Here is a 24,356-nt window from a genome sequence, read left to right as displayed (position 1 = left end):
TTTGTACGGCTTGTGTCCCACATACCCACTGTGGGGTGAGTTGGGGTTGAAAACCAGCTCCTGCTGGGTTGCCACACCGACATTTGCCCAAAAAGGGGGCATCTTTAAAAAAAAAATCACCCAAAGGTGCTATAGCCCAGTTGTGGCCTGCCATCCTCCTGCTAGTCAGGGAATAAATCAGGAAGCAGAGGCCACCTGTTAGGGAAGGAGCTGTGCCTATAAAATCCTGCACCGGGGGACCTAGCTGTGCTTTTCTGTCCACCCTTTGCCCCTGACTATACCTTCCTTTCTCCCAAACCCTCAGACTCTTCCCCTAGTAGCAGCAGCACGCCTGCGTCAGGGTGCAGCTCCCCCAATGACAGCGAGCATGGCCCCAACCCTGTCCTGGGCTCAGAGGTAAGGCCTTGTGGGGACTGGGCTCCTGGGGCACTTCTGAGGCTCAGCCTTTCTCCAGCAAGTGGCCCATCTGGCCTGGGGCCACAGGGTCTGAGCAGCCCCCACCAGGGCCTCCTGGGTGTTCTGGGGAAGGCATGCCAGGGGTAGAGGTTTGGGACCGGTGACCGGTCACCCTGCTCCCCATGGCAGGCGCTCTTGGGCCAGAGGCTGCGGCTGCAGGAGACTTCTCTGGCCCCGTTCGCCTTGCCGACAGTGTCCTTGCTGCCCACAATCACGCTGGGGCTGCCCGCCCCTGCCAGGGTGAGTGGCTGGGCGCCCCTCCCCGACTCCAAGCTCATTCAGCCTCATTCACACCCTTGTCCTATGGTCTGACCTATAACCTTCATGGTTCTCCACTGGAATCTTCTCCCCATGACTTTTCCCTACATCTCCCCTAGGCTGATGGTGACCGCAGGACCCATCCAGCTCTGGGCCCTCGTCCAGTCCTGGGGAGCCCCCATGCTCCCCTCTTCCTGCCCCACGGTCTGGAGCCCGAGGCTGGGGGCACCTTGCCTTCTCGCCTGCAGCCCATTCTCCTTCTGGATCCCTCAGTCTCTCACACCCCTCTGCTGACTGGTGAGTCCCATGGCTTCTCCTGGGAAGGGGTTGGATCCTTGCACCCTGCCAAGGGCACGCTTGAGGAGGGACTCCATCCTTCCAATGTTAGTCCTGTGCATCTCCCTGCCAAGCCCCTGCTCCCACCAAGCCCTTGCCTCCTTCCATGGCTCCCCATGGTTCCCTCCTTATGCCCCACCCCATTCTTTCCAGTGCCAGGGCTTGGGCCCTTGCCCTTCCACTTAGCCCAGTCCCTACTGACCACCGAGCGGCTCTCTGGGTCAGGCCTCCATTGGCCTCTGAGCTGGACCCGCTCAGAGCCCCTGCCCCCCAGTGCCACTGCTTCCCCACTGCTGGGCTCCCTGCAGCCCCGCCCGGAGCGGCTCAAACCTCACATCCAGCTGATCAAGGTGAGAGAAACTGGGTAGAGGAGGGACTGAGGGGGTGCTTTACTGGGCTCCTGGGGGCTGACAGAAGGGGGCTTATGGAGGGCAGGAACCTGGAGGGCAACAGAGAAAATGACTGCTAGAGTTCTAACAAGAAGAATGGCTGCCCTGCCCAGCCTGCCACCTCCCACCTCACCCCCATTGCTCTACCTGGCTTCTTAACCAGCCATCTCTCCTCCCCAGAGACCAGCCAAGATGAGTGAGAAGCCCCGACTGCAACAGATACCCTCAGCTGAGGACCTAGAGACGGATGGCGGGGGAGTAGGGCAGGTGGTGGATGATGTCCTGGAACACAGGGAGTCTAGTCATGGGCAGCCTGAAGCCAGAGGCCCTGTACCTCTCCAGCAGCACCAGCAGGTATGGCTGTGCCCAAGTTGTCCTTCAGAAAGTCTAGTCAGAAAGCCTGGAACCTGGCCTAAGATGGGGAAGGGAGGTAGATGTGCAATCATGGAAGTCTGAAATCCAGGTGTCTGCAGGACTGGTTCCTTCTGAGGGCTGTGAGGGAGAATCTGTTCTAGGACTCTCTCCTTGGCTTGCAGACAGTTGTCTTCTCCCTGTACACTGTCTTCCCCCAGTCTGTGTTCAATTTTTTTTCTTTTTATAAAGACATCAGTTCTATTGTATTAGGGCCCACACTAATCACCTCATTTTAATTTGATTTTCTCTACAAAGACCCTGTCTCCAAATAAGGACACTTCCTGAAGTACTGGGGATTAGGACTTTAGCATATGAATTTGGTAGGGGACACAATTCCACACATAACATATGTTAATAGTTCACATATGTACTGTGCCTCTGCAAGTCCCTGTGTTCTTGGGTACAGTCCTTGGAGATGAGGAGATCCTGATCAGAGTGAGCTGAAAGGCTTAGGGAGTTCTGGTGGAATGGGGTAGTCATTCTGGGGTGTGTGTCTTCAAGGGACCTGCTGGGGGCAGGAGTCTCAGAGAGTCAAAGGCCAAAGCCCAGGTGGGAAGTAGGACTAGATGCCATCCTGGAATCTCTTCAGGAAAAGGTTCTACCTGGAAGTTCTCAAGTTTGGTTAGGAGAAGATGGAACAGATTCTGAGAAACTAGAGACTGAGGCCCCTGTTTCTCTCAGGTGTTGCTCTGGGAACAGCAGCGACTGGCTGGGCGGCTTTCCCGGGGAAGCATGGGGGACTCTATGCTGCTTCCTCTGGCCCAGGGCAGACACCGGCCCTTGTCTAGGACTCAGTCTTCCCCAGCTGCACCTGCCTCTCTACCAACCCCAGAGCCCACCTGCCAGGCCCGAGTCCTCACCAGCTCAGAGGCTCCCCCCAGGACCCTGCCCTTCACCACAGGTAAGCCAGGATTAGAGTGGGGGGCAGAAGGAAGGGCCTGGGACATGAGTCCATGTCTGTACAAGGTGGCACTCGGGACATTTTTAGAGGCTTCAGAGTGCTTTCCTTGAGTCTTAACTGGACCCTCACAGTACCCCATGAAGCAGGTGAATAGGTAGTTATTGTTTGACAGGTATGGACACCAAAGCTCAGGGAATCTAAGGTAATAAACCTCTGGTCATGTAACAAGCTGGCCGGCATAAGAATTTACATCCCCTGCCACCATGTCTATCTCTTTTAAAAATGATATTTATTACTGTTGTTTTGCTTCTAAAAAGAGCTCAAAAGCATTTCAGAAATTTTGAAAAATATAAAAAGGCATAATAATAAAAGTCGCCAACCAGTATCCACCACCCAGAAGTCACCCTTCTGCTGTATTTCAGTGTAGGTTATGTTCTGTCTAGATGGACCTGTGCAGATGCCATAAACACATTAACTAGGTTTTACATCCCCCTTTATTAAGTTAATGTATCATAAACTCTCTTTGATATAATTAACCTTTAGAACTGAGATTCTTTTATTTCATCAGTGTTTTATTTTTATTTTATTTCTTATTGGTTGGATGTTCAGGTTGTTATTCATTATTCCTCATTTTAACTTTCTTATGCAAAAGTGTCCCAAGATATGCAGATACTGACCCTGCCACAGTAGTGTACAGGACCTTTAGAAACTTCCCCTGGGACAGTCTGAAACAGTCCTTTAGTCCCTGTTGATTCGTTCCAGGACCCTACCACCCACCCCCCAAGGATACCAAAGTCCCCAGAAACTCATGACCTTTATATAAAATGGTGTATGATTTTTGTATGACCTATGCACATCCTTACACTTACTTTTCTTTTTTCTTTATATTTTGTGTGTGTGTGGTGCTGTGGATTGAACCCCAGGCCCCGTGCATACTGGGCAAATGTTCTACCACTGAGCTATATCCCCAGCCCTTGCCAATATACTGTAAATCATCTTTAGAGTATTTATAATGTCTAGTACGATGTAAATGCGGTGCAAATAGTTATATAATGTATTGTTTAAGGAATAATGACAAGGAAAAAATGTCTATACATGTTCAATACCTATGATTTTTTTTTTTCTGAATATTTTTGATCCTCATTTGGGAAAGCTGACTGAGCTGACTGTAGTCACTCTCTAGAGCTACGTTCGTTGTATGACGTGGCCCTGTGTTATTGTGGAGTTCCCAGCTCCCAGTTTGGGGCTTTCCTAGGAATTCTTTCTCCTTTCATTCCCCCTTGGTAAACTCTGGGTTCGTGACGCCCAGAAGGAAATGCCTGGTGTCAGGCTGGGCTGTTTAGGCTCTGAGCACTTGAGGGCGTGGTAGACGTGCTGGACCATGTGGGGAGGCAGTGGCCCCGTGGCAGCATGTTGGCTGGCACTGTGCTGATGTGTACATCAGGCTATCCAGTTGCCCCAGCACTGTGCATATGGGAGTGCGGGGTTCGGGCTCAGCAGGGGGCAGGATGAGGAATACTGGTCTGTATGGGGTGAGAGGTGTGTGCTTTGCCTGACTCTAGGTGGGTCCATGTGGGCACTAGCTGGTATATCTGTAGTCACTGTTGGGGAGGTGGGGTGCTCTCTGGCATCCCTACCCTGAACCCTACTCCTGGCAGGGCTGGTCTATGACTCAGTCATGCTGAAGCACCAGTGCTCCTGTGGAGATAACAGCAGGCACCCCGAGCACGCTGGCCGCATCCAGAGCATCTGGTCCCGGCTGCAGGAGCGGGGCCTCCGGAGCCAGTGTGAGGTGAGGAGGCTGGGTTGGGGTCTCAGAACCCAAGGAGGTAAAGGTAATCGGAGGGAAGAAAGGGTGAGAGATTAGAGGGGAGCCATGGAAATGAAGGGGTGGGCAAAGGCTTAGGAGCTCTGTGGGCTCTTCCTCAGTGTCTCCGGGGCCGGAAGGCCTCTTTGGAGGAACTGCAGTCGGTCCACTCCGAGCGACATGTCCTCCTATATGGCACCAACCCACTCAGCCGCCTTAAACTGGACAATGGGAAGCTGGAAGGTAAGAGAGGGATGGTGCTTGGCCCCGGATCTCTGAGCTTGCCCATCTTACCCACTCCCTTGCTCTTTCCTCAGCCCTGCCAGGTGGCCCCTCCAGGCTCCTGGACATCCCCATTGGAGCTTACTGCCCCTATCCCTCTGCTGCCCAACTCCTCCTCTCCCTATACTGTTTCTCTCTCTCCACATCTGCCCAGCCCTCTTCCTGGGGCCTCCCTGCTCCTGGCCAGACCAGAGGCTGAGAGCATCCACACTCACATGGGCTGGGCCTCTCCCCACAGGGCTCCTGGCACAGCGGATGTTTGTGATGCTGCCCTGTGGTGGGGTTGGGGTAAGTGTGCCCAGAGGTCTCCAGTGGGCATTGCTTAGGATTCTCAGCTCTCCTCCCTTTGGTTTTCCCAGGCCCAGTCCCCACCGGCCTGTTCTTGTGGTTCTACCAGACCTGGGGTCCCAGGGACTTTCCCATGATGCCCCTCTGCTGGCTGGAAGTTCCCTGTGGATGGGTGTATCCTGGGTCCATCAGTATCCCTGAATGTGGAGTCCAGTGCCTTCACCTATTTAGAAGGAGTTTGGTAGATATTAACTGAGGCTCAAAGAGCAGAGCCAAAATTGGGGCTTAGGATCGTCCCGCTCATTAAGACCCCAGTGACTGGGCATGGGCCATTCCATGCCAGCCCCCTGGGCTGCTTTGCCTACCCTGCAGTGGGCCTGTCAGCGGTCACAGTGGCCTCAGCCTGGTCCCCAGACCTTGGGCTGCCTAGTGTGGGGCTGAGGTGGTGCTCCCTGTGTCCTTGGAGATCCAGGCATTTCCCCACGGGACACAGCCCTCCCCTGCCCCCAGCTTTGCTTCTTCACTCCTCACCTGTTGGGGGCTTCCTGCCCACTCTGGCAAGGCTCTCCCTGTGGTGGTATCAAGCATGGTGTGTGAAGGCAGGGGATGGAGGTTAAGTTCAGGGAAAATGGGAGCTGTAGTGGGGGGCTGTTTGGGAGCCAGTCAGTGCCCTGTTCACAACTCCCCATTTCTTGCCACTTTCTGGTTTTTCCAACTGTTGTTGCTTCTGTTTTCTCCTCCCTCCTCTCCCTTTCTGTCCTTCTCTCTCTCTCTCTCTCCAGCCTCTTGCGACTCTCTCTGCCTTCCTCGCCTCTCTTGGTCCGCCTCGCCCTCCCCATCTCCCCATCATGCCCCCCGGCCCCTCCCTAGCCTTGAGGCCCAGGGACTGGGTTTGGGGGGCCTCCCAGCCTGGGCTAGGGGCCCTGAGTGGAAGACAGTGGTGCAGACGGCCCCTCCAGCTCCGACCGTCCCGCAGGGCCTGAGCAGAGTCAGCTGGGGCTTAAAACCCCCTCCCGGCCCAAACCCCAATCCCGCCCAGGTAACGCCATGCCCCCTCCCCTGACCGGGGAGGCAGGCGTGATGCTGCCAGCAGAATGCTGGCTGCAAATAGGCTGGTGCTGGGACTTATGCTGGGAAGGAGAAGTCCTGCTGGGATTGGGGGACACAGGAGGCCTTGCCTTTGGGCGGTGGGGCACTGGGGAGGCAGCGCCGTCTGCCCAGCTCCCTGCCCCTGGGGTCCTGGCCATGGGATGGGTCCCACCTCGCTGGGTGCTGGCTCCTGTGGGAAGCCTTGGATGATGCGGGCCCTGACTCTGGTCCCCACAGGTGGATACTGACACCATCTGGAACGAGCTGCATTCCTCCAATGCAGCCCGCTGGGCCTCTGGCAGTGTCACCGACCTCGCCTTCAAAGTGGCTTCTCGTGAGCTAAAGGTAGGAGGATTTGGTTGAAGGCTGGTAAACTGTGGAAGAGGCAGAGGATGGGGCGGTGGCATGCAGATCCCAATCCCCCGACCTCTCGAATACCACCACAAGGTTTGGGAGGTGAAATCAAGGGCTCTGAGCAGCAGGGTGAGATTTGAACCTGAGTTTTATGTTACTTGGGGAGTCAAAGCACTGTGCCCCTGGACCTGTGGTTTCTTAGAGACACAGGGTCCTGATCATCCAGGACCATTTAAGACTCACTGTATGGCTGTAGGTAGTCGCAGGCCATCTCTGGACCTCATGCATTGGCCCGTTGCTTTTGTCCAGGGCCAAGGGACTGTAGAGCTGGTTGGTGCTGTGCTTGTTTGCTCTAGGCTGGCCACCTTCTGGGAATTTGTCCTGAGGGACACATGCCTGCCATGTAGGACCTTAGAGCCCAAGGTGCTCACAGTCAGATCTCCTTGACCAAGCTTTGCAATGAGCACTGGTTCCACCATTTACAACCAGGCATCTTGGAACATGTTACCTAACTTACCTAAGCTCTGAATTCTTCCTCATCCATGAACTGGAGGTGGTGATGTTTATCCTGTGGCAATCCTGGGAGGATAAAAATCCATCCTCACGTATAAAGTGTTTAGCACAGGGCCAGGTGTGTAATTTTTTTCATAACACTCAGTAGCTGTCACTGCCAAGTGATTACAACCAGGACATATGAGGGAGGCATTCTCTGTTCAAGTTCAGCCTAAAAGGAGAGGACACTCAGCATGGGTACCAAGGCCTGGGTCACATCAGCAATAGCCAGGACATGGTCAGACATGTTGGCAGCTGTTGCACTGTGGCAGCTTCTCAGAGGAGGAGGTTGGGACCCGGGGGTAGGTTCACACATATACGAGTCAAGGACTGGCTGTTTGATTGACAAGCGCTCTTTCCCTTTCCAGAATGGTTTTGCTGTTGTGCGGCCCCCAGGACACCATGCAGATCATTCTACAGCCATGTAAGGCCTGGGAGAGGCCTGGATGGGGTGAGGGGGATAGGCCCTCAGAGCCTTTTTATAGGCTGGGCCACACTAGGGACTTGGGGACAGGGGACTGGAGAGGTGCCAGCATGGGGAATGAATGGGCTGACAGGACCCTCTCTGCTTTTCTCAGGGGCTTCTGCTTCTTCAACTCAGTGGCTATTGCCTGCCGGCAGCTGCAACAACAGGGCAAGGCCAGCAAGATCCTCATTGTAGACTGGGTATGTCCTGGCTCCTTGAACCTGCAGGTCCCAGGGCCCACAGAAGGAGCCCTGAGCCCTGAGCCTTGAGTCTGGTGTCTTGGTCCTGCATTAAGCCTCCTTGAGCCTCAGTTTTCTCTTGTGCAAAGTTTGGGTGAAGATAGCACCCAAATCACAGAGCAGTTGGGACGCCCAGAGGAGATGGTGTTGGAACTCCCATACAAACTCCCACAGTGGGTAGGAGCTCTCACTTGAGGGTTGTCTTTTGCCCTCTGTTGGCTTCTTTTGGCAGATCTAATAATTTCAGCATTTTCGCTATCTGTAGTGATAACAACATCAGAGAACATCAGTATCTCACTAATCCCATCCAGACACTGACAGTTTTACATCTGATCCTGACCATAACCCATTTCACAGATGAGGAAAGTGTGCACAGAGAGATGAAGCAACTTGCACAGTCACTCTCCTCATGATGTGTGAGGCTGAGATTTGAACCCACCTCTATTAGCTCTAGAAAACATGCATTTAACAACTAAGCAACGTTTCTTCTGCACTGACAGCTGTGGAAGCAGAAGTTGAGAACAGTGGAGGAACTTTGCACACTTGAACCCATGTATGGTCCCGTGAGTCCAGTGCAGGCCCCAGCTCTTCCTAGAGGGATGGGACTGGGCTCATGTACCTGACCCTCTGTCACTGAGCTTGGTTTCTGATCACAGACTTATGCAAGACGCAGTAGGAGGACTGGCAGTGAGCATGATCCTGTGCTTTTCCTTCTACCTGCTACTGTTTCATCTCCACACACTTCCTTTCTCATGTGGTCTGGCCTATTCTAGCTAGCTGTCTTGAGATCTAGGTATCTAGATCAATTAATAAATTGATAGGCAGATAGGTAGAGAGAAATGATTTATCTATGACTCATATATCTGTATACCCAGAGAAGGTATCTCCGTATGAAGAGATGAGGTTCAGTAGAGTAATTGGGACTACTTGACCATGTAGATCTAGGAACCCTAGTTTCCTGACCCACAGTCTAGGGTCCTGACCTTCAGAATGGTCACCAACCTTAAAATCCTTCCAATGCATCCTGACCTCCCTCTCTCTGCTTTTGGATCTTCCCTAATCCCTACCACCCTGCACAGGATGTTCACCACGGCAACGGCACCCAGAAAACCTTCTACCAGGACCCCAGTGTACTCTACATCTCCCTGCATCGCCATGATGATGGCAACTTCTTCCCAGGCAGTGGGGCTGTGGAAGAGGTAAACACATCAGGACTCTCCTCCTGCCCTTCCCCTGTCCCTGTCATAGGAGCTGTGTGTTCCTGGGCAGATTGCTTAACCTCTCCATTCCTCAGTTTTGCCATCTGGAAGTGAAGAGTCTCAATGAGCTCTTCCTGCAGCACGACCATCCTGGGATTCCTCTTCTGGTCCTCTGCTCTCCTCACATCTCTCTTGTTTACTGTTTCCCAGGTGGGGGCTGGAAGTGGTGAGGGTTTCAACGTCAACGTGGCCTGGGCTGGAGGCCTGGAACCCCCCATAGGGGATCCTGAGTACCTGGCTGCCTTCAGGTAAATACTCTGGGAACCTAGAGGAGGCCCAGCGTAGCAAGGCCACCCTCTTCTGCCCCTTCTTCTCCAGCACCAGGTTGGAGTTGATCAGCTAGCAAGTCTGCCTGTCCTTCCTCCATTACTAAACATTGTAGGCTAGCTCCAATGGAAAGATGAGACACATACAACGAGAAAATCCAAGGGTGCTTTATAAAGTCACACACTACCAGGAACCAATGTTGAGCTGAGTGTTGGGAGATGGTCAGAGTTTAGTGAGTAGAGCCACTATATTCAGGCAAAGAAGGCTGCCTGAAAGAGGCGAGCATTGAGCATGAGAGGAGAAAAACTATGGAAAAAGATAAAATAGGTGATAGCCATATTGAAGGAACTACCTCAGAAAACCACTCTAGATAGAAGGACTTCAGACTCAGTTCAGGAGCCCTTACCTCTTTCACTCTGGACCTCTGCAGTCCCTTCAGGAAAAGCAATCTTGGAAGTAGATCTCCAGACACTTTGGAGATAACTCTCCATGAGAGCTAATTCCACAGGAGCCCTGGGTGGACTTCCTGGCATCTCTGCCCAGGGCTTTTAAGAACACCAAAATGGACCCCAAAGTTGCATCAGGGCTAGAGGGAGGTAGCTGTTGGGAGTCTTCCAGGAGAAAGGATATGGGGAATGCAGTGGCCCAGGACCTGTGGGTCTAGTTGGCCGGGTCAGCTCTCTGGTGGCAAATAGTGGGGTGTGGTTTTCAGTCTCCAATGCTTAGTGACTAGAGCCCTGCTCAGCTGGCTGTGAGGTAGTCCCTTCCTTGTGGCCCTGACCATTGTCCCCTAAAGGTTCTCACACATACACTATGCTTTCTTCCACCTGGTGCCCTATGCTTGGTTCCTTTCTGCCTCTTGCTAGCTAAGTTCCCTTTGTGACTGAGTTTTCAGGCTGTGTATGACAGGGATGTGGTGGCCAGCCAAAGTCAAGGAGATCAGAGAGATCTGTTAAATCCTGCTAGGAGATTGGGTGTCTTGGAATCCTGAAAGCAGGATGCCCCCAGCACAGTTGGCAATTGAGACCTGGCATAGGCAGGGCCTCAGCCTTGGCCTTGGCTTCCCTGTGCTGTCTGCCAGGACCCGCTTCTCCTTACAACCTCACAGGATAGTCGTGATGCCCATCGCCCGAGAGTTCTCTCCAGACCTGGTCCTGGTGTCTGCTGGGTTTGATGCTGCCGAGGGTCACCCAGCCCCACTGGGTGGCTACCATGTTTCTGCCAAATGTAAGGGGGCCCCAGCCAGCACGGTGTGTAGGGGATGAGAGCCAGGCTGAGGGGGGGTTGGGGATGCACTGCCCACATCTAAAGGGGAAGGTGGTAGTGGCCAGTCCAGGGCTGAGTGTGAAGACTGGAGTATGGCCGCTGGCCCTGGAATTTGCTGGGATCTCCCAGCCTAGCACAGCCCTGATCCCTTCTCAGGACCAGGCCAGTTTACCAGGGAGGCCTTGACGCTGGAGACTTACATCTCACAGATGGAAGTTCGGCCAAAGAACTCCCTGCCCCAACTTTCTGGTTTCCTGGCAGGGCTGGTAGCTCCTCCAGAGGGAGGATGGGGAGGAGAAATGTCCTGAGACAGAGGACACCCACACAGCCTGATGGGCCATAGGCCCTGGGGACAGAGGAGTGATGTGACCCAGTGAAAAAGGCTCAGACTGGAGTCCATGCCCCAGGTTTGAGCCCTGGTCCTGTGACTTACTGCCATGGGGCCTTGTGCAAGTCTGTAACCACTCTGAGCCTTGCATGAGGCACACTGATGGTCTGTACGTGGAATTCGAAGTGAAAGTACTTTGCCTTTGAGTCATTATTTATAAGGGAGGAAGCAAGCAGAGAAATAGTAGACACAGAAAGTGGGTCCACCTCCCCTCCACCCCTGTTCCCTCCTGTTCTCCCAACTCAAACAACCATCTAGGTTTCGGATACATGACGCAGCAACTGATGAACTTGGCAGGAGGTGCAGTGGTGCTGGCCTTAGAGGGTGGCCATGACCTCACAGCCATCTGTGATGCTTCCGAGGCCTGCGTGGCTGCTCTTCTAGGCAACAAGGTGAGCTGCCCCCTGCCCCTGCCCCAAGGCTGCCTCTGTCCATGCTTCTGTGAGGCCGGTGAGCCATCTCTCATAGACCTGCTCTCGAGTAAGCAGACAGGATGAGATAGGGCAGGGGAATAAGGTAGGCGCAGTGGATAGCTCCTTCCAAGTCAGGTCAGTGTCTCCTGACCTGGGCAGAGTCAGCAGTACATACCTGTTTATGTCCAGAAGGCCAGGGCTTCTGGAGAGACAGCTGGGCCTGTGAGTCCCTGAGGGACTGGTGACTGATGGATTGTTTTCTGTAGGTGGATCCCCTTTCAGAAGAAGGCTGGAAACAGAAACCCAACCTTAATGCAATCCGCTCTCTGGAAGCTGTGATCCGGGTGCACAGTGAGTGTGTGACGGAATACCTGCTGGTCCCAAACTTGGGAGAAGCTCAGAGACCCACCCCCCCAGGGAAAAGGATCCCAAGGATTCCAATGACCCTAGTCGCCAGGATCCCAGAGATTCCTGTGAATCACCCAGCAGTGTTGGTGGGCAGCCCCCCATTAGCTCTCCAGATGGACCCAGCAGGGACCACTAGATAACAACCTCCTCAAGGAAGGACTGGCCTCCCATCTCTTGCCACGGCCCTGTGCCAGGGCCAGCTGACAGCAGCACTCAGGCCTTACTTGCTGAAAGGCTGGTTCCCATCTCTCCCCTTCAGTTCTGGCCATAGGTTCTTGGCAGCTCTGCCTGCTTGGAGCAGGGGTTTTAGAATAACCCCCATATTTGGAAAGCACTTTAAAGTTTCAGCTTCAACACAACATCTGTTGAGCACTTCATGATCTATGCTAGGGATAAAAAATGAATAAAATAGACTTTGCACATTAAGGACTTGGTCAAAGAGTCACACAAAACAGCGCAGACACGGCTGACCCTTTGTGGAGCCCTCCCGAGGGCCAGGTTATGTGCTAGACTGTTCCATGTCCATTGTTGCTCACAGTGGTGAGCAGGATGAGCATTCCTGTGGTCCAGATGGGGTTGCCATGTTCCCAGGTCCACACTCCCTTATCCTGGGGGTGGGACTGAGCACTGGCAGGGGGACAGTATGAATGAGACCCTGTACTCCAGGAGGCCAGGGCTTGGGGATGTGTGAGATAATTGACATAGACCCCATGAGTCGTAAGAGGACCCTTCTGGTTACCTCAGGATCCCCACACCTATGGGAAATGGTGGGGGTGGGAGAAAGGTTTGGGCACCTGCAAGGATCCCTCATAGCCGTGTTGAAACCTGCTCTGCTCACCCTTCAGAGCTGGGGAGGGTGTGTCGAGGGCGGGGGCCAGGAGGAGAGCCAACACCAAGCTGAGGACACACTCATTATTGGGTTCTGGGCCTGAGACACCAGCATCATGTCTGATCTGGGACGCAGGGTGGAAGGACTGTTTCCCCCAACCTTTCTGACCTGGCTTCTTGTCCCAGGTAAATACTGGGGCTGCATGCAGCGCCTGGCCTCCTGTCCAGATTCTTGGGTGCCCAGAGTGCCAGGGGCTGATGCAGAAGAAGTAGAAGCTGTGACCGCACTGGCATCCCTCTCTGTGGGCATCCTGACAGAAGACAGGTAATGCCAGACCCCTGGTCCTGGGCCCATAGTCTCTCCACCCACTCAGGTCCTCCCAACTGAAGACCCCAAAACCTCCCACAGCCACCCAGCTACCAGGGTTGTGAGGGGAGCTCTGCTAAGGCTATGCCTGAAGCCCCTGTCCCTCCCTCAGGCCCTCAGAGCAGCTGGTGGAAGAGGAAGAACCTATGACTCTCTAAGACTTTGGAACACATCGGCGCGCCTACCCTACCCTTTGGATGTGGCTCTCCTAACCTCTGCCACGAGCCCTATTCCTGGGTCTTCTTAGATCCTGTGGGCAGGTTGTGGGGGCCAGAGAACAGCCTGCCTTGACGGTTACCAGATGGGTGCTTGAGAAGGCCCAAGGCTTGAGAAGATCGAGGCTTGAGAACTGCTTTGACGATTACCGCACGGGGACCAGAGAAGACCCTGAAAGGAGGCTGTGCACCAGGCCCCAGCAGGGCTCTCAAGAATGGAATCCAGCCCTCTTGTGTCTGGGCCCCCAGCTGTGGCCTCCATCCCTCAGGACTGCACAGAGGAGGACTGGCGCAAGTGGGCCTGCCTTTAACCACTATTCTTGGCTCTCCAGACACCAGACTTTGCACACAGCCCCAGGCTCCATGCAGAAATGTGAACTTGACCTCAGCCAGGGTGGCCCTTCCTAGGTTCTGTGGGCTGGAGGTGGGTGGCAAGGAGACCCCTATCTTTGAGTGCAGGGGGAGTTCTCTCTCTCACCTACTTCCTCCTATGCCTCTGGAAGCTTCCCTGCACCACTGGGCACTGAAAGCTCCTCTGGAAGCTCTCTGAGAGCAGTCACCTGCAGACTGTTCATTTGGTCACTGTCTCTGCCAGAGGCCACCTTACGCCAACCATCTCAGTGCCCTGGTGGAGTATACAGGTGCTCTCAGAGTCCTGTGCTTCCTGATCCAATGGTGCCAAACCTTCATCTCCCCTCAGAAGCACAACACAACCCCCAGGGATCCCTCGGTCACTGGCCCCCTCCATGAGCCTATTTCTGGGGTCTCTCCTGCCCCAGCTCTGACTCCTGCCCCATGTAGAAAGAACTAGCCTGGCTGAGGGGGAAGAGGGTGGGAGACTAGACACAGACTGCCCTGGCAAAGTCTTCAAGGGGGTCCCTGCCTGGGGCCAAGAAGGAAAGTATTTGTGTATGTGTGAGTGAGTGAGCGAGTGTGTGTGAGTGTGTGTGTGTGTGCGCGCGCGTGTGCATGTGTGCGTGCCTTCCCCAGGACCCACCATACCTTGTGTATGTCTGCATGTTTTTGTAAAAAAGAAAAAAAAAAAAAAAAAAGGAAAAAAATCTGAACAATAAATGTTCTATTTGCTTTAAAGTACCTTTGAGAGGGCTCTTGGAGATGACTAGTAGCCATCAGTGGGTAAGCACGGTATGTGGCTGTAAAGCAAAATGGGCATCTAATTCAGGCCAAGAAGGGGCAAGGCTGGGCTGGGCTCAGCCTTCTTTCCAGCCCTTTGCCCTTACTCGGCCACTGTCCTGTAGGAAGAAGCCCTCTGAACACACCCTAGCTGCCCCTGCCTTCTCCACCTCGGGGTGAGAAAGAGGAAGTAGCCCTGGGTGGAAACATGGATCCAGGAACTAGGTAGGGGGAAGGGGGGTCTGCTCAGACCTAGCTAGCCAGGGCACCCCAAAGGGTCCTGAAGCAGACACACCCAGCTTAAGTTCCATGTGGGAGCTTAGCTGTCACATCACCTCCTGAGGCCTCTATTAGTACAAGGCTCCACAAGTAGCATTGTTTCTGGTTCCTTCCTGCTCTAATGTGCCCTGACTTCTTTAGCATACATGAGATGAGAAGAAAGAATGGGCTAGGCAACAGGCCAGGACAAGCCATCCAGTGTAAGCAGAGGGAGGCGCCAGAGCCTGCCTTCCTGGCTTTGAGTCTGCCATTCTTCCCAGCCTGGCCCTGAGCCCTGAGCAGCCTGGCAGGGGTGGAGGGAAGAAGTGCTCAACCCCTTCCCACCTGTCCTGGCTTGGGAGTGGACACTGGTCCCTGACGGGCTGCTGAGGCTGTGCCTTAAGCTTCCTTTCCCTGGCTGGGCATGCTGAGAGAACTGGGGAGGAAAACAGCTGGTGGATTCCCTGTGCCCTGAGGGACCAGAGTGAGAGATGCTGACCCCATCCCTTGCTTTCCAGAGCACAATTTAAGGAAATGGTTTACTCAGCTAGAGAACTTCCACCACCCCCAAGATCACCTCCCAAGAACCAAGCAGAGACTGTGATATAAATGGCCGCTGTATTTCCGCTAAAGTGACAGTGACACAGATAAGGCAAAGAGCTGGGGGTAGTGGAGAAAGAGGAGACACGTGCAAAATGACAACCTAATATAAAAAGACACATGTAACATAGCCCCTTCCCTCCCAGGGTGATGAGCCCTTGGGCCAGTGTATGGGCAGAAAAGCAGAGGTTGTCCAGGAGGGAGATTTAAAAAGATAAAAGCTCTAGTTGAAGGGCAGTGAGAGGGGTTGGTCTGGTGCAATGAGGAGCAGGTGGAATCACAAGGCCTAGGGCTCTTTTCAGCCTGCACCGTGTTGCCCCCTTCCCAATACCCTTCTGGGGGTATTGCATCCTTAGTTCCAACAGTTCTGCTCTGGGTTGTGTATACGTGTACACGTGACGGGGCAGAGGGGAGAATGGCTGTCTGGCCCTAGTGCACTTTCAGGAGACCAGATCTGGGTGGAAGGGTGTGAGGAGGGACACAACTCTCCACTCAATTCCCCAGGCTTCGGAGAAAGAGCCAAAAGTCGCTTTCCTGTGACTGATGACTTTAGCTACCTGACCCTTGGGGAATGACAGGTTGGGGTGCTGGGGTGGGAAGCGAGAGGTTTCCACTAGAGATTTCCCGCTTGATGTGACCTCATCAGGTTCCCACCCAGCCTCAGGGAGAGGGCCTGGGGCAGCAGGGACCAACCCTTTCCCACCTGCCCCTAGCCCCTGGCACCAGGCATAGGTCAAGGCCTCACTGTTCTACCCCTTGACCCTTTGACTTTGTTGCCTTGGCCCTACTTACAAAGATTGCTCACCAAGTGCTAAGAAAATAGATCCATTTGAAAAGGTCTAAAGCTGCTCTCCAGCCAGGCTGATGAGCAACAAGGCAGGACCCCTTTCCACTGCACCCAGGTGTCCCCCAAAGGGGATCAGACAGCTTCCTGGGAAGCTGTACTCGTACTGCCATGTATCTTCTGCCACAGTTCTGGGATCCCCAGGGGGTGGGGGCAGGGCCTCCTGATGCCTCAAAGGCTAAGTCCAGGTCCTGAGGGCCCCTGGGCCACAGTGACCTCAATCCCTGGGTCAGAAATCACTGAGGATGCTGATGTCAGCAAAGTCGGCCCTGTAGCGGTGGGCGTAGAGGCTGAGCAGGAAGGCCCACTTGAAGGAAATGAAGCTCCAGACGCAGGAGAGGTAGTAGCTGGTGGGATCTGTGAGGCCTGCAGGGGAGAGGAGTCCGTGATGACTAGGTGACTCTAGAGGCCTACCCTCCACTTCCCAGCTGGTCACCCTTCCCACTAAACACCCCTGTACCCTCTTGCCACTCCCGTCCTATAGAAAGAGTGAAGTGGGCTGGGGGTCTTGAGAGTTCTCCAGGGTTTGCAGGCAGGAAGTCATGGAGATGAGGAAAGGTCAGGGCTGGCCAGTCACAGGTCTGTATCAGCCACTCTGCTTTTGTAACATTTATGTACCCCAGTCCACTTGCAACTGCTTGTGCAACTGCTTATACAGGGACAGGGGGAGAGGCCTCAGGCCACTTCCCTTTCCTGTTACAGCCACCAGAGGGCGCACCCCTCCCAGAGATGGATAGAGAATAGTACCAATAATTCATCCTGGAGGATACTGACATGGCCCCTGCTCTGTGCGTAACACTTCACCGCAGTCTGCCTTGGGTGGGGACTTTCACTCTCCCATAAGAAAATGCTGGCATGGGGATTAAGTGATTTGCCCAGTCCCTTGGACATAAGTTGTGGAACCAAGATTGGAACCCCAGGGTCTACTCCTAGGCTTTCTCCACCCATCTCCCACCCGGTTCTCCCTTGGGGGACCTTACTCTGGTGCCGGGTGATGGCCAATGTGAGGAAGGTGCAGAAGGCAGCAATGGAGACGGCGGAGAAGAAAATGCCCACAAAGAAGAAGCCACGCAGCCCCTTGAGCCAGGTCCTCCAGTAATCCTGCATGTACATTATGTGCATCACCAGGACCCATAGCGCCAGCACACCTGGGGAACAGACTCTGTCAGAAGGACCTGCCCACCTGCCCACCATGCTGCAGCCCCCTCTCCTCACCCTGCTCCAGCCCAGCGACTCCAGGATCCTAGGATCCTTTGGGTTCACTAGGCCAGACTTATTTGCATAATACTGAGAGGACAGTTCTTTGTGCTTTCACCCCCTTAAGACTGTGGAGTCTTCCCTGGAGTGTAGACATCAAAACTTTAAAGCAGAAGTATGTGAAACTCTTGCTGCTTTCTATGAAGCCAGGCAGTAAAGAGATTTGTGAAAATATAAAACAATGCCATGCCTCTTTTTTTCAAACATGAGCATCGTTCCCCAAAACGCTTTTAATATGACTTTAAAATACATAAAAACATTGCTTTAATTTCTAATATGGCACATACATATGAATAGACAGTATGCACAGAAAGTTTGCTTGGAGTTTTACTTCAAGAGTTTTATATAAAGGGATCCCCCAAAAGTTTGAGAACTGTGGCAATCCAGCCTGCTTTCTGGGCATTTCCTACTACCTGCCTTGAGGCCACTGAGCTGGGGCAGCAGTCCCTCACCCCCATGCTCTTCCTGGCTTGATCACCAAGGCTCAGGACCTGTAGCAGAGCTATTGGGCAGCAGGGCTCTTCCCGAACTTTCTGCATTGGTCCTGGAGGATACAGAAGCCCCTCCAGGAGGCTCCCAGGGCCACCTACCACCCAAATGATCTTCCTGATGTTGGCTAGGTCTCTTTCCTTCCAGTTTGCAGCAAAAGGCAGGCCCAACACCCCAGAGCTATCCTGGGCTCTCCCTCTGGCCTGGATGTCCTTCCACTTTCCCTCAAGGAGGTCATCTGCTACTCAGCCAATACAATAGAACACATGAAAGCCTCCGTACCAGGCAGTGCCTGCTGGCACAGCCCAAAGAATGGAACAATATCAAGTCCACTGGCAAGCGTCTGGAGCAGGGCCATGGGGTCCTAGCAAGGGAAGACAGAGAACCAGCTGCCAAGCACTCAGCAGGCTAGCTGAGGGAGTTTGCTGAGGCAGGAGACCTTTCAAACAGGGAGCAGTACACATTTCATGCACAGAAGTCTCACATGTGCATAGGAAAGTCAGGCATCTGATTGGGAAAGTGATTATCTTTAGATGCTACTTCATTTCTTAGGCTGGGTGGTAAGTGTAAGTTCATTAAACGATCTATCCCTTTTTATGTGCCTGAAATATTTCATGATTTTTTTAAAGTTAAAGAGAAAGGCAGGGCAAAGCTAGCTATTCTGGAGCTATGCTGTGATAAACCATTCAGCTGTCTGTCAAATTTTGGGTAGTCTTATGAGGGTCAAAACCCCATGAGACTGCAAGCCAAGAAACCTGGGGGCCTGGTGCTGTAGTGCCCCAGAGCCCTGGTGTTTCCACTTCCAAAAATGGGTAAACTCTGAGGTCCTGCCAGTTTGGATAACCGAGGGCGCCAAGGTTCCACTCTAGGAGGGCGGAGCGCCACCTACTTTGAAGCTTCCCCTCCCACTCTGTTGACTCCATAAAATTTCATCGCCGCCCTTGTCTACCCTCAACCTTCCCTGGGATTGGGGACCTGGAATGCAGTCTTGTCCACCCCTGAGATCAGGAAGGCCCAGGACCAGAAGTTCTCCATTCCTGCCTGTATGGGAGGCTGGAACAGCCTGTGGTGGACAGAATAGTAATCCTTGGCTTTGGCTTTATCCTACATGAATTGGATTTCTGGCAGCTATCTATCCCGGGAGTCTCTCCAGCTCCTCACACAGACACATATAGGCCTCATTTGGGGGAGCTATTTGGTTTCTTTAAGGGTCCTAGGAATGAGGCTTGTTGTCACTAAGCACATTCAACAACTGTCAGATGGGTGCCTGTCTGTGACAGGCCCACATACCATCTCTCCTCATGCCATGCAGGCAATAGATGGGCTGTAATACCCTTTCCCACTAGAAAATTCTGGAAGTCAGCTTAAGGAGGAAATAAGGAGGTCAGAGCAACTCCTCTGTGACTCAGCAATTTCTGGGTTAGAAAATGCTGAAGTAGGGGACTGTGAGGATGTCGTCTCTTAGTCACTGACCATGACCCAGCAGTTCCCCCCAAAGTCCTATCCCCTCATATACCAAAAAGGGCTGAGAGCAGGAAGAAAAGGGAGAAGCTGTTTTGGGTGCTCTTTGTTAATGAGCATGCATAGCTTTATCCACCTGCCACGTCCCCTCAACCCTGCTCCAGCCCTGCATATGGACCCTCCACAAGATAAGCACGCGCTGAGTCTGGAGGCAGGCCTGTCCCCACCCACACTGGTTCTCACCACCCTTCTTTTCTTCTTTTTGATACCAGGGACTGAACTCAGGGCACTCGATCACTAAGCCACATCCCCAGTTCTATTTTGTATTTTATTTAGAGACAGGGTCTCAGTGAGTTGCTTAGCACCTCGCAGTGGCTGAGGCTGGCTTTGAACTCATGATCCTCCTGCCTCAGCCTCCTGAGCCACTGGGATTATAGGCATGCACTACTGCACCCAGTCTTACCACCCTTCTTGAAGAGAGACTATCCCCATCAAATCTCTCTGAGTGGTACTGAAATGATAGTGTCCCTCCCTGGTCCCCTCTTAGGCAGGAGGCAATGGTCACTCCACCCTGCATGCTTCTCTAGGATACTCTGGGACCACAGAGAGCCTTATCTGCACAAATTAGGGAAGATTTGGGATAAGTCCCCAACCCCACCTGGGTGCAAGCCCATGCGAGACCTCACCATTGCTCCTGCCTGGCTCCTGGGCTCACAGGGATGGTCAGTGAAAATATCCCCAGCTGCAGGGCTAGAAATGAGGAGCCAGGAGACATCAAGGGAAGTCACAGGTAGACACAGACAAGCAGGACGTGGCCTGGGTCAGGGCCTGCGTTTGTGCACTCCAGTTCTCCCTCCCTGCCCTAGGGAGAAGAATGACCCAGAGCCTGGCCCAACACAGGACAGAGCACTCTGGGACTGCTCTCCAGTGACTCAGCAACTTTTTGAGCCACAAAACATCAAGTCAGAAGTGGAGTGCATCAAGTCAGAAACCCGCTGACACTTCACCCCAAAAGAGGAAGAAGACTGGCTAGCTGCAGACCTCTCAAACCCACTCAGGGTGGGGAAGGTGTGCCCCTCCCGCCCCCATCATCCACTGCAGCTGCCATCAAGTGGTTTTGGCTTCTCCATGGCTGCCTTTGGTTGTCAACGTTCAGACTGCCCGGGAGATGGAGCCCACTCCAGCTGACTGCTGCCCTGCCATCTTCCCCTGAAGGCAGCTCCACACCTGGCTGCCTCTGAGGCTCAGCGAAGCCTGGGAGGAGGAAGAGAGCGGAGATTGGGTCAGAAGGAAACCCTGGGCGAGTCCCTGGCGTATAAGACAGAGCCTTTTCCACAGCTGGGAGAAGGAGGCATCAGGGAGTGGACAGTAGCACCGTCTCATTTTAGACCTAGAGGGAGTCAGATATCTATTTCAGTTCCATCTCCTCCCACTCCTTTCATATGAGGAAACTGAGACCCAGGAGGCATTGACATTCCAAGGTCACCTGGTTAGATAGGGCTCACCTCCACTTTCACAGGCTAGACTCTCAACACACCCAGTTTGAATCCCTGGAATGGGCCTCCCTCCTGCCAGACATTCTACTTATCTTTGGTCTCAGCGACACAGCCATGGGGGCTGGCAGAGCCTTCTAAAGGAGAGATCATCAGGGCCAATAGGAAACATGGGGAGGGGGTGGGGGAGGGAGGGAGGATAACTGAGGGATAGGAGCCCTTAGGTAGGGTATCCAGGTAGGCATGTGAGGAGTTCAGCCAGGGAATTCACTGGACCCTTCCTGGTGACCCCATTGCCTTGCTTGCCATGGTCTAGGCCCTGGCCACATATGTCCCTCTTATAAGGCATGTTCTTTCTTTACCCAAGGATGGCACTCAGTGAAAGTTCAATGGCAGTGAGTAAATTATTTTTTTAGTTATTCCATTTAAGGACTTTTGGCAGAGGGTTTTCATAATGGAATAAGATCATCATATGTAAAAGAATCATCTTTGTCCTTTTCCCACACATATTATTTCATGTAACTGCTATAACCCCAGTCAAGATATTTACATTGGGGCTAAGGTTGTGGCTCAGTGTGTGGCTAGCATGTGTGAGGCACTGGGTTCAATTCTTAGCACCACACATAAATAAATGAAAAACATAAAGGTCTATCAATATCCAAAAAATATTTTAAAATAAAAGATATTTACTCTAAGCCTCGGTTTTCTCATCTGTAAAATGGGTATAACACTAAGCCTACATTATAGAACCAATAAAAGGATTAGATGTAATGATGGAGGCGAATTGCTTAACACAATGCCGGGCACAAAGAAAACATCAAAAATTGATAGCAAATAAAAATAATATTTTCCATTTTCACACCAACTCTGAGACACTGAGAGATTAAATCTCGTGCCCAAAGTTGGATAGTTAAGTACAGAGCAGTGCTGAGCACAGGGCCTCTACCAGCACATTGATAGTCTGAGACACAAAAAGTGGGGTCTGCAGGGGTTTGGCAGACTTTGTCCGAGGAACCACAACACATCGGTGGCAAAGAGGCACCAATGTGGGTGGAAAGAAAATGTCCAATTAGCATTAGATCCTAGAACAGTACTGTTGCTCTCCACTGAGTTGGGGCTCAGGTGGATTGGGAATTCACACTGGAAAGAAGCAGAGCTTCCCCAGGAACCCTCCGTCTCTCGCCAGCCCTCTTCCTTTCTCACTTATTATAAGGGGCTCTAGAGGAGCGAGGATCTTCCAGAATGAGTGTGTGTGTGCTGCGGGGCCAGGGGTCTTCTTGGTCAGCGGTGGCCAGCAAAGCGGGGCGCAGAGAGGGCGCTGTCGTGGGGCAACTGGGAGGAGAGCTGGCGGGTAGGGTGCAGGATCGTGATAATCCGGGTGGCGCGGCAGGATCGCGCCATCGGCAGGGGTCGGCCGTTGGTACCCCCGGATTGCTCCGGGCTCGGCGGACATCGGGTCCCCGAGGCATCAGAGATGCCCAGGAGCCCGGGCCGCACGGGGCCTGCGCTACCAACCTCAGCTTTTGGGTAAACACCCCGCCAGCTCCTGTTGCAGGGGCTGCCTTCGAGGAGCCGCGCAGAGCAGCTGACAGCGCCCGCCCCGCCCCGAGTCCGGGCCCGCGCCCCTCGCGCGCCCCGGGATACCTGCGAGACCCCCCATAGCCGCAGTTCCTGGCTGTCTGTAGACCACCGTCCAGACCAGGAAGATGGAGAAGCCGGCCACCGAGCTGATGCCCGAGTAGGCGGCACGGAGGCCGAGCTGCAGTCGGGACGGGGCCATGGGGCTGCGGCGCCGGGAGGACGGAGCGCGAACGTGGCCGAGTCACAGGTGCAGGGTCCGGAGCCCGAGCCGGAGCCCGAGCCTCCGGCGCCCGGCGCTCCGCCCCAGCCCGCCCCCCGCGCCGCCGGCACAGCGCCCTCCCCGGCCGGAGGCCGCCCGCGCCGCGAACGGCGACCGCACCGCCGGGATTGGCCAAGCCACCTGATCGCTTGAAGGATGTCTACTGGAAGGGCAGTTTCCTCGGCTCACCCCAGACCGAGCTACCGAGTCTGGATAGTTGGGCCCTGGCGGCGCACAGGCTATGCCTGTGTACAAACCAGCTACTATGATTACGTTTTAAATTAAAAATGTTATCTCTGAATAGAAGGCACGATCTCATTTAAAGTTTAAGATCGCAGTTTCTCGGTATTAACATACAAAGAGCCGGCCGGGGCTGGGGCTGTAGCTCAGTGGCAGGGCTCTGGCCTAGCATGGGTGAGGCAGTGGGTTCTATATTTAGCATCGCATAAAAATAAGCAAATAAAATAAAGGCATTCTGTCCACCTACGACAATAATCCCACCCCCCCCCCCAAAAAAAAAAAAAAAAAAAAAGAGCCGGTCGTGGTGGTACATGCCGGTAATCCCAGCAACTAGCGAGGATGAAGCAGAATTGCAAGTTCTAGGCCAGCCTCAGCAATTTAGGGAGATCCAATGCAATTTAGTGAGTTCCTGTCTCAAAAATAAACAAATAAAGGGTGTGTGTGTGGTGGGGGATGCAGCTAAGTGGTAGAGCACTTGCCTAGCATTCAAGGCCCTGGTTCAATTCCCAGCATATATGTATTATGAGTGTGTATAAGCACACACACACACACACACACACACACACATATACACACATGTCTGGGGGGCAGTGCTGGGATTTACATAGGAAAGTCTGGGTTGTAGTTCAGTGGTAGGGCTCCGTGTGTGAGGCCCTGGTTTCAATTATCTGCACGAAAAAAAAAAAAAAAAGAAAAGAAAAGAAGAAAAAATTAAGAAATATAAATTACACATCGAATATAGTAATTTCTCCCACCCACACCCCTATCAACCAAGTCCCCTTCCCTCAGACTTTTTGTACATTTCAAGATTCCTCCCCACACTAAAGTCACCTTCTAACCCCAAACACATTATCTTCACTGAAGCTCCCCTTTCCTTTTGTCTTCACAATCCTCATGCCCCAAAAGCTATTAAACATCCCCCCAACACTCAGAATCAGAGGAGGCCAGAGTAGAGCCTGAAGCTGCAGCGGGAGTATACTGATCTCTCACTGTGGGCCCAGCTCATGCTGGGAGCTGGCCGGAGAGTCAAAGCATAACAAGGGCTCTGCCCTGGAACACTTGCAGTCTGCCTGGGGAAGCTCATCACATATGTGCACAACCTTGGACTCATTTCCTTTTGCTGCTATAACGGATTACCACAAATACAGTGGCTTAAAACAACACAAACTTTTATCTTCTTGTCCTGTAGGTTAGGAATCCAAATAGGAGTCTCCTTGGACTAAAATCAAGGGACTGTCAGGTTGCCTTGCCTCTGGAGGCTTGAAGGGAGAATCTGTTTCCTTCCTTTTTACAGCTTTTGGAGGCTGCCCATAGGCCTTGACTTGTGGCTGTCTTCTTCCCACCTTTCCCTTAAAAGGACACCTGTGATTGAGGACCCCAGTAACCCAGGATAATCTCCACATCTCAAGATCCTTAACTTTGTCATCTCATCAAACATCCCTTTGCCAGTTAAGGTAACATATTCCCAGGCTTGTGATCAGAATGTGGACATTTTTGG

The 24,356-nt window shown here is 53.2% G+C and overlaps 2 protein-coding genes across 8 annotated transcripts in view; one reads left to right on the top strand and one right to left on the bottom strand.

The window, feature by feature from the left end:
• Hdac7 (histone deacetylase 7) overlaps positions 1-14,278 on the top strand; it is a 35,669-nt gene extending 21,391 nt beyond the window's left edge. For 3 of the 7 annotated variants that reach the window (XM_047549366.1, XM_047549365.1, XM_047549363.1), the window contains exons 8-26: positions 305-396; positions 586-696; positions 834-1,011; positions 1,204-1,400; positions 1,620-1,793; positions 2,535-2,754; positions 4,413-4,546; positions 4,684-4,804; positions 5,082-5,131; positions 6,458-6,565; positions 7,495-7,550; positions 7,705-7,792; positions 8,911-9,030; positions 9,241-9,338; positions 10,466-10,584; positions 11,270-11,403; positions 11,691-11,775; positions 12,847-12,985; positions 13,140-14,278. In XM_047549366.1, the coding sequence (XP_047405322.1) occupies positions 305-396; positions 586-696; positions 834-1,011; positions 1,204-1,400; positions 1,620-1,793; positions 2,535-2,754; positions 4,413-4,546; positions 4,684-4,804; positions 5,082-5,131; positions 6,458-6,565; positions 7,495-7,550; positions 7,705-7,792; positions 8,911-9,030; positions 9,241-9,338; positions 10,466-10,584; positions 11,270-11,403; positions 11,691-11,775; positions 12,847-12,985; positions 13,140-13,185 (2,270 nt within the window). In that variant the 3' untranslated portion in view covers positions 13,186-14,278. Of the gene's footprint in view, positions 1-304; positions 397-585; positions 697-833; positions 1,012-1,203; positions 1,401-1,619; positions 1,794-2,534; positions 2,755-4,412; positions 4,547-4,683; positions 4,805-5,081; positions 5,132-5,913; positions 6,171-6,457; positions 6,566-7,494; positions 7,551-7,704; positions 7,793-8,910; positions 9,031-9,240; positions 9,339-10,465; positions 10,585-11,269; positions 11,404-11,690; positions 11,776-12,846; positions 12,986-13,139 lie in introns of those variants that run through there. The other 4 variants (XM_047549368.1, XM_047549367.1, XM_047549364.1 and 1 more) reach the window with 3 other exon arrangements.
• Positions 14,279-15,233: 955 nt separating this feature from the next.
• On the bottom strand, positions 15,234-22,688 carry Slc48a1 (solute carrier family 48 member 1). The gene is made up of 3 exons (XM_047548885.1): positions 22,423-22,688; positions 17,059-17,226; positions 15,234-16,444 (listed from the first exon to the last, which is right to left on the bottom strand). The coding sequence occupies exons 1-3, from the start codon at positions 22,556-22,558 to the stop codon at positions 16,308-16,310; spliced, it is 441 nt and encodes a 146-aa protein (XP_047404841.1). The 5' UTR covers positions 22,559-22,688; the 3' UTR covers positions 15,234-16,307.
• Between the last annotated feature and the right edge of the window lie 1,668 nt (positions 22,689-24,356).

The sequence above is a fragment of the Sciurus carolinensis genome, chromosome 4 (assembly GCF_902686445.1).
Source record: "Sciurus carolinensis chromosome 4, mSciCar1.2, whole genome shotgun sequence".
In the NCBI taxonomy this organism is placed as follows: Eukaryota; Metazoa; Chordata; class Mammalia; order Rodentia; family Sciuridae; genus Sciurus; species Sciurus carolinensis.
Note: the sequence above shows the minus strand (reverse complement) of the source record. Positions and strands in the feature narration are given on the sequence as shown.

What these genes read in the sequence shown, in the direction of transcription:
- Slc48a1 (XM_047548885.1), bottom strand. Translation starts at nt 22,558, where the DNA reads ATGGCCCCGTCCCGACTGCAGCTCGGCCTCCGTGCCGCCTACTCGGGC. An exon ending in GGCTATGGGGGGTCTCGCAG is followed by an intron (nt 17,227 to 22,422) that starts GTATCCCGGGGC and finishes TCTGTTCCCCAG; the next exon opens with GTGTGCTGGCGCTATGGGTC. An exon ending in GGCCATCACCCGGCACCAGA is followed by an intron (nt 16,445 to 17,058) that starts GTAAGGTCCCCC and finishes TCTCCCCTGCAG; the next exon opens with GCCTCACAGATCCCACCAGC.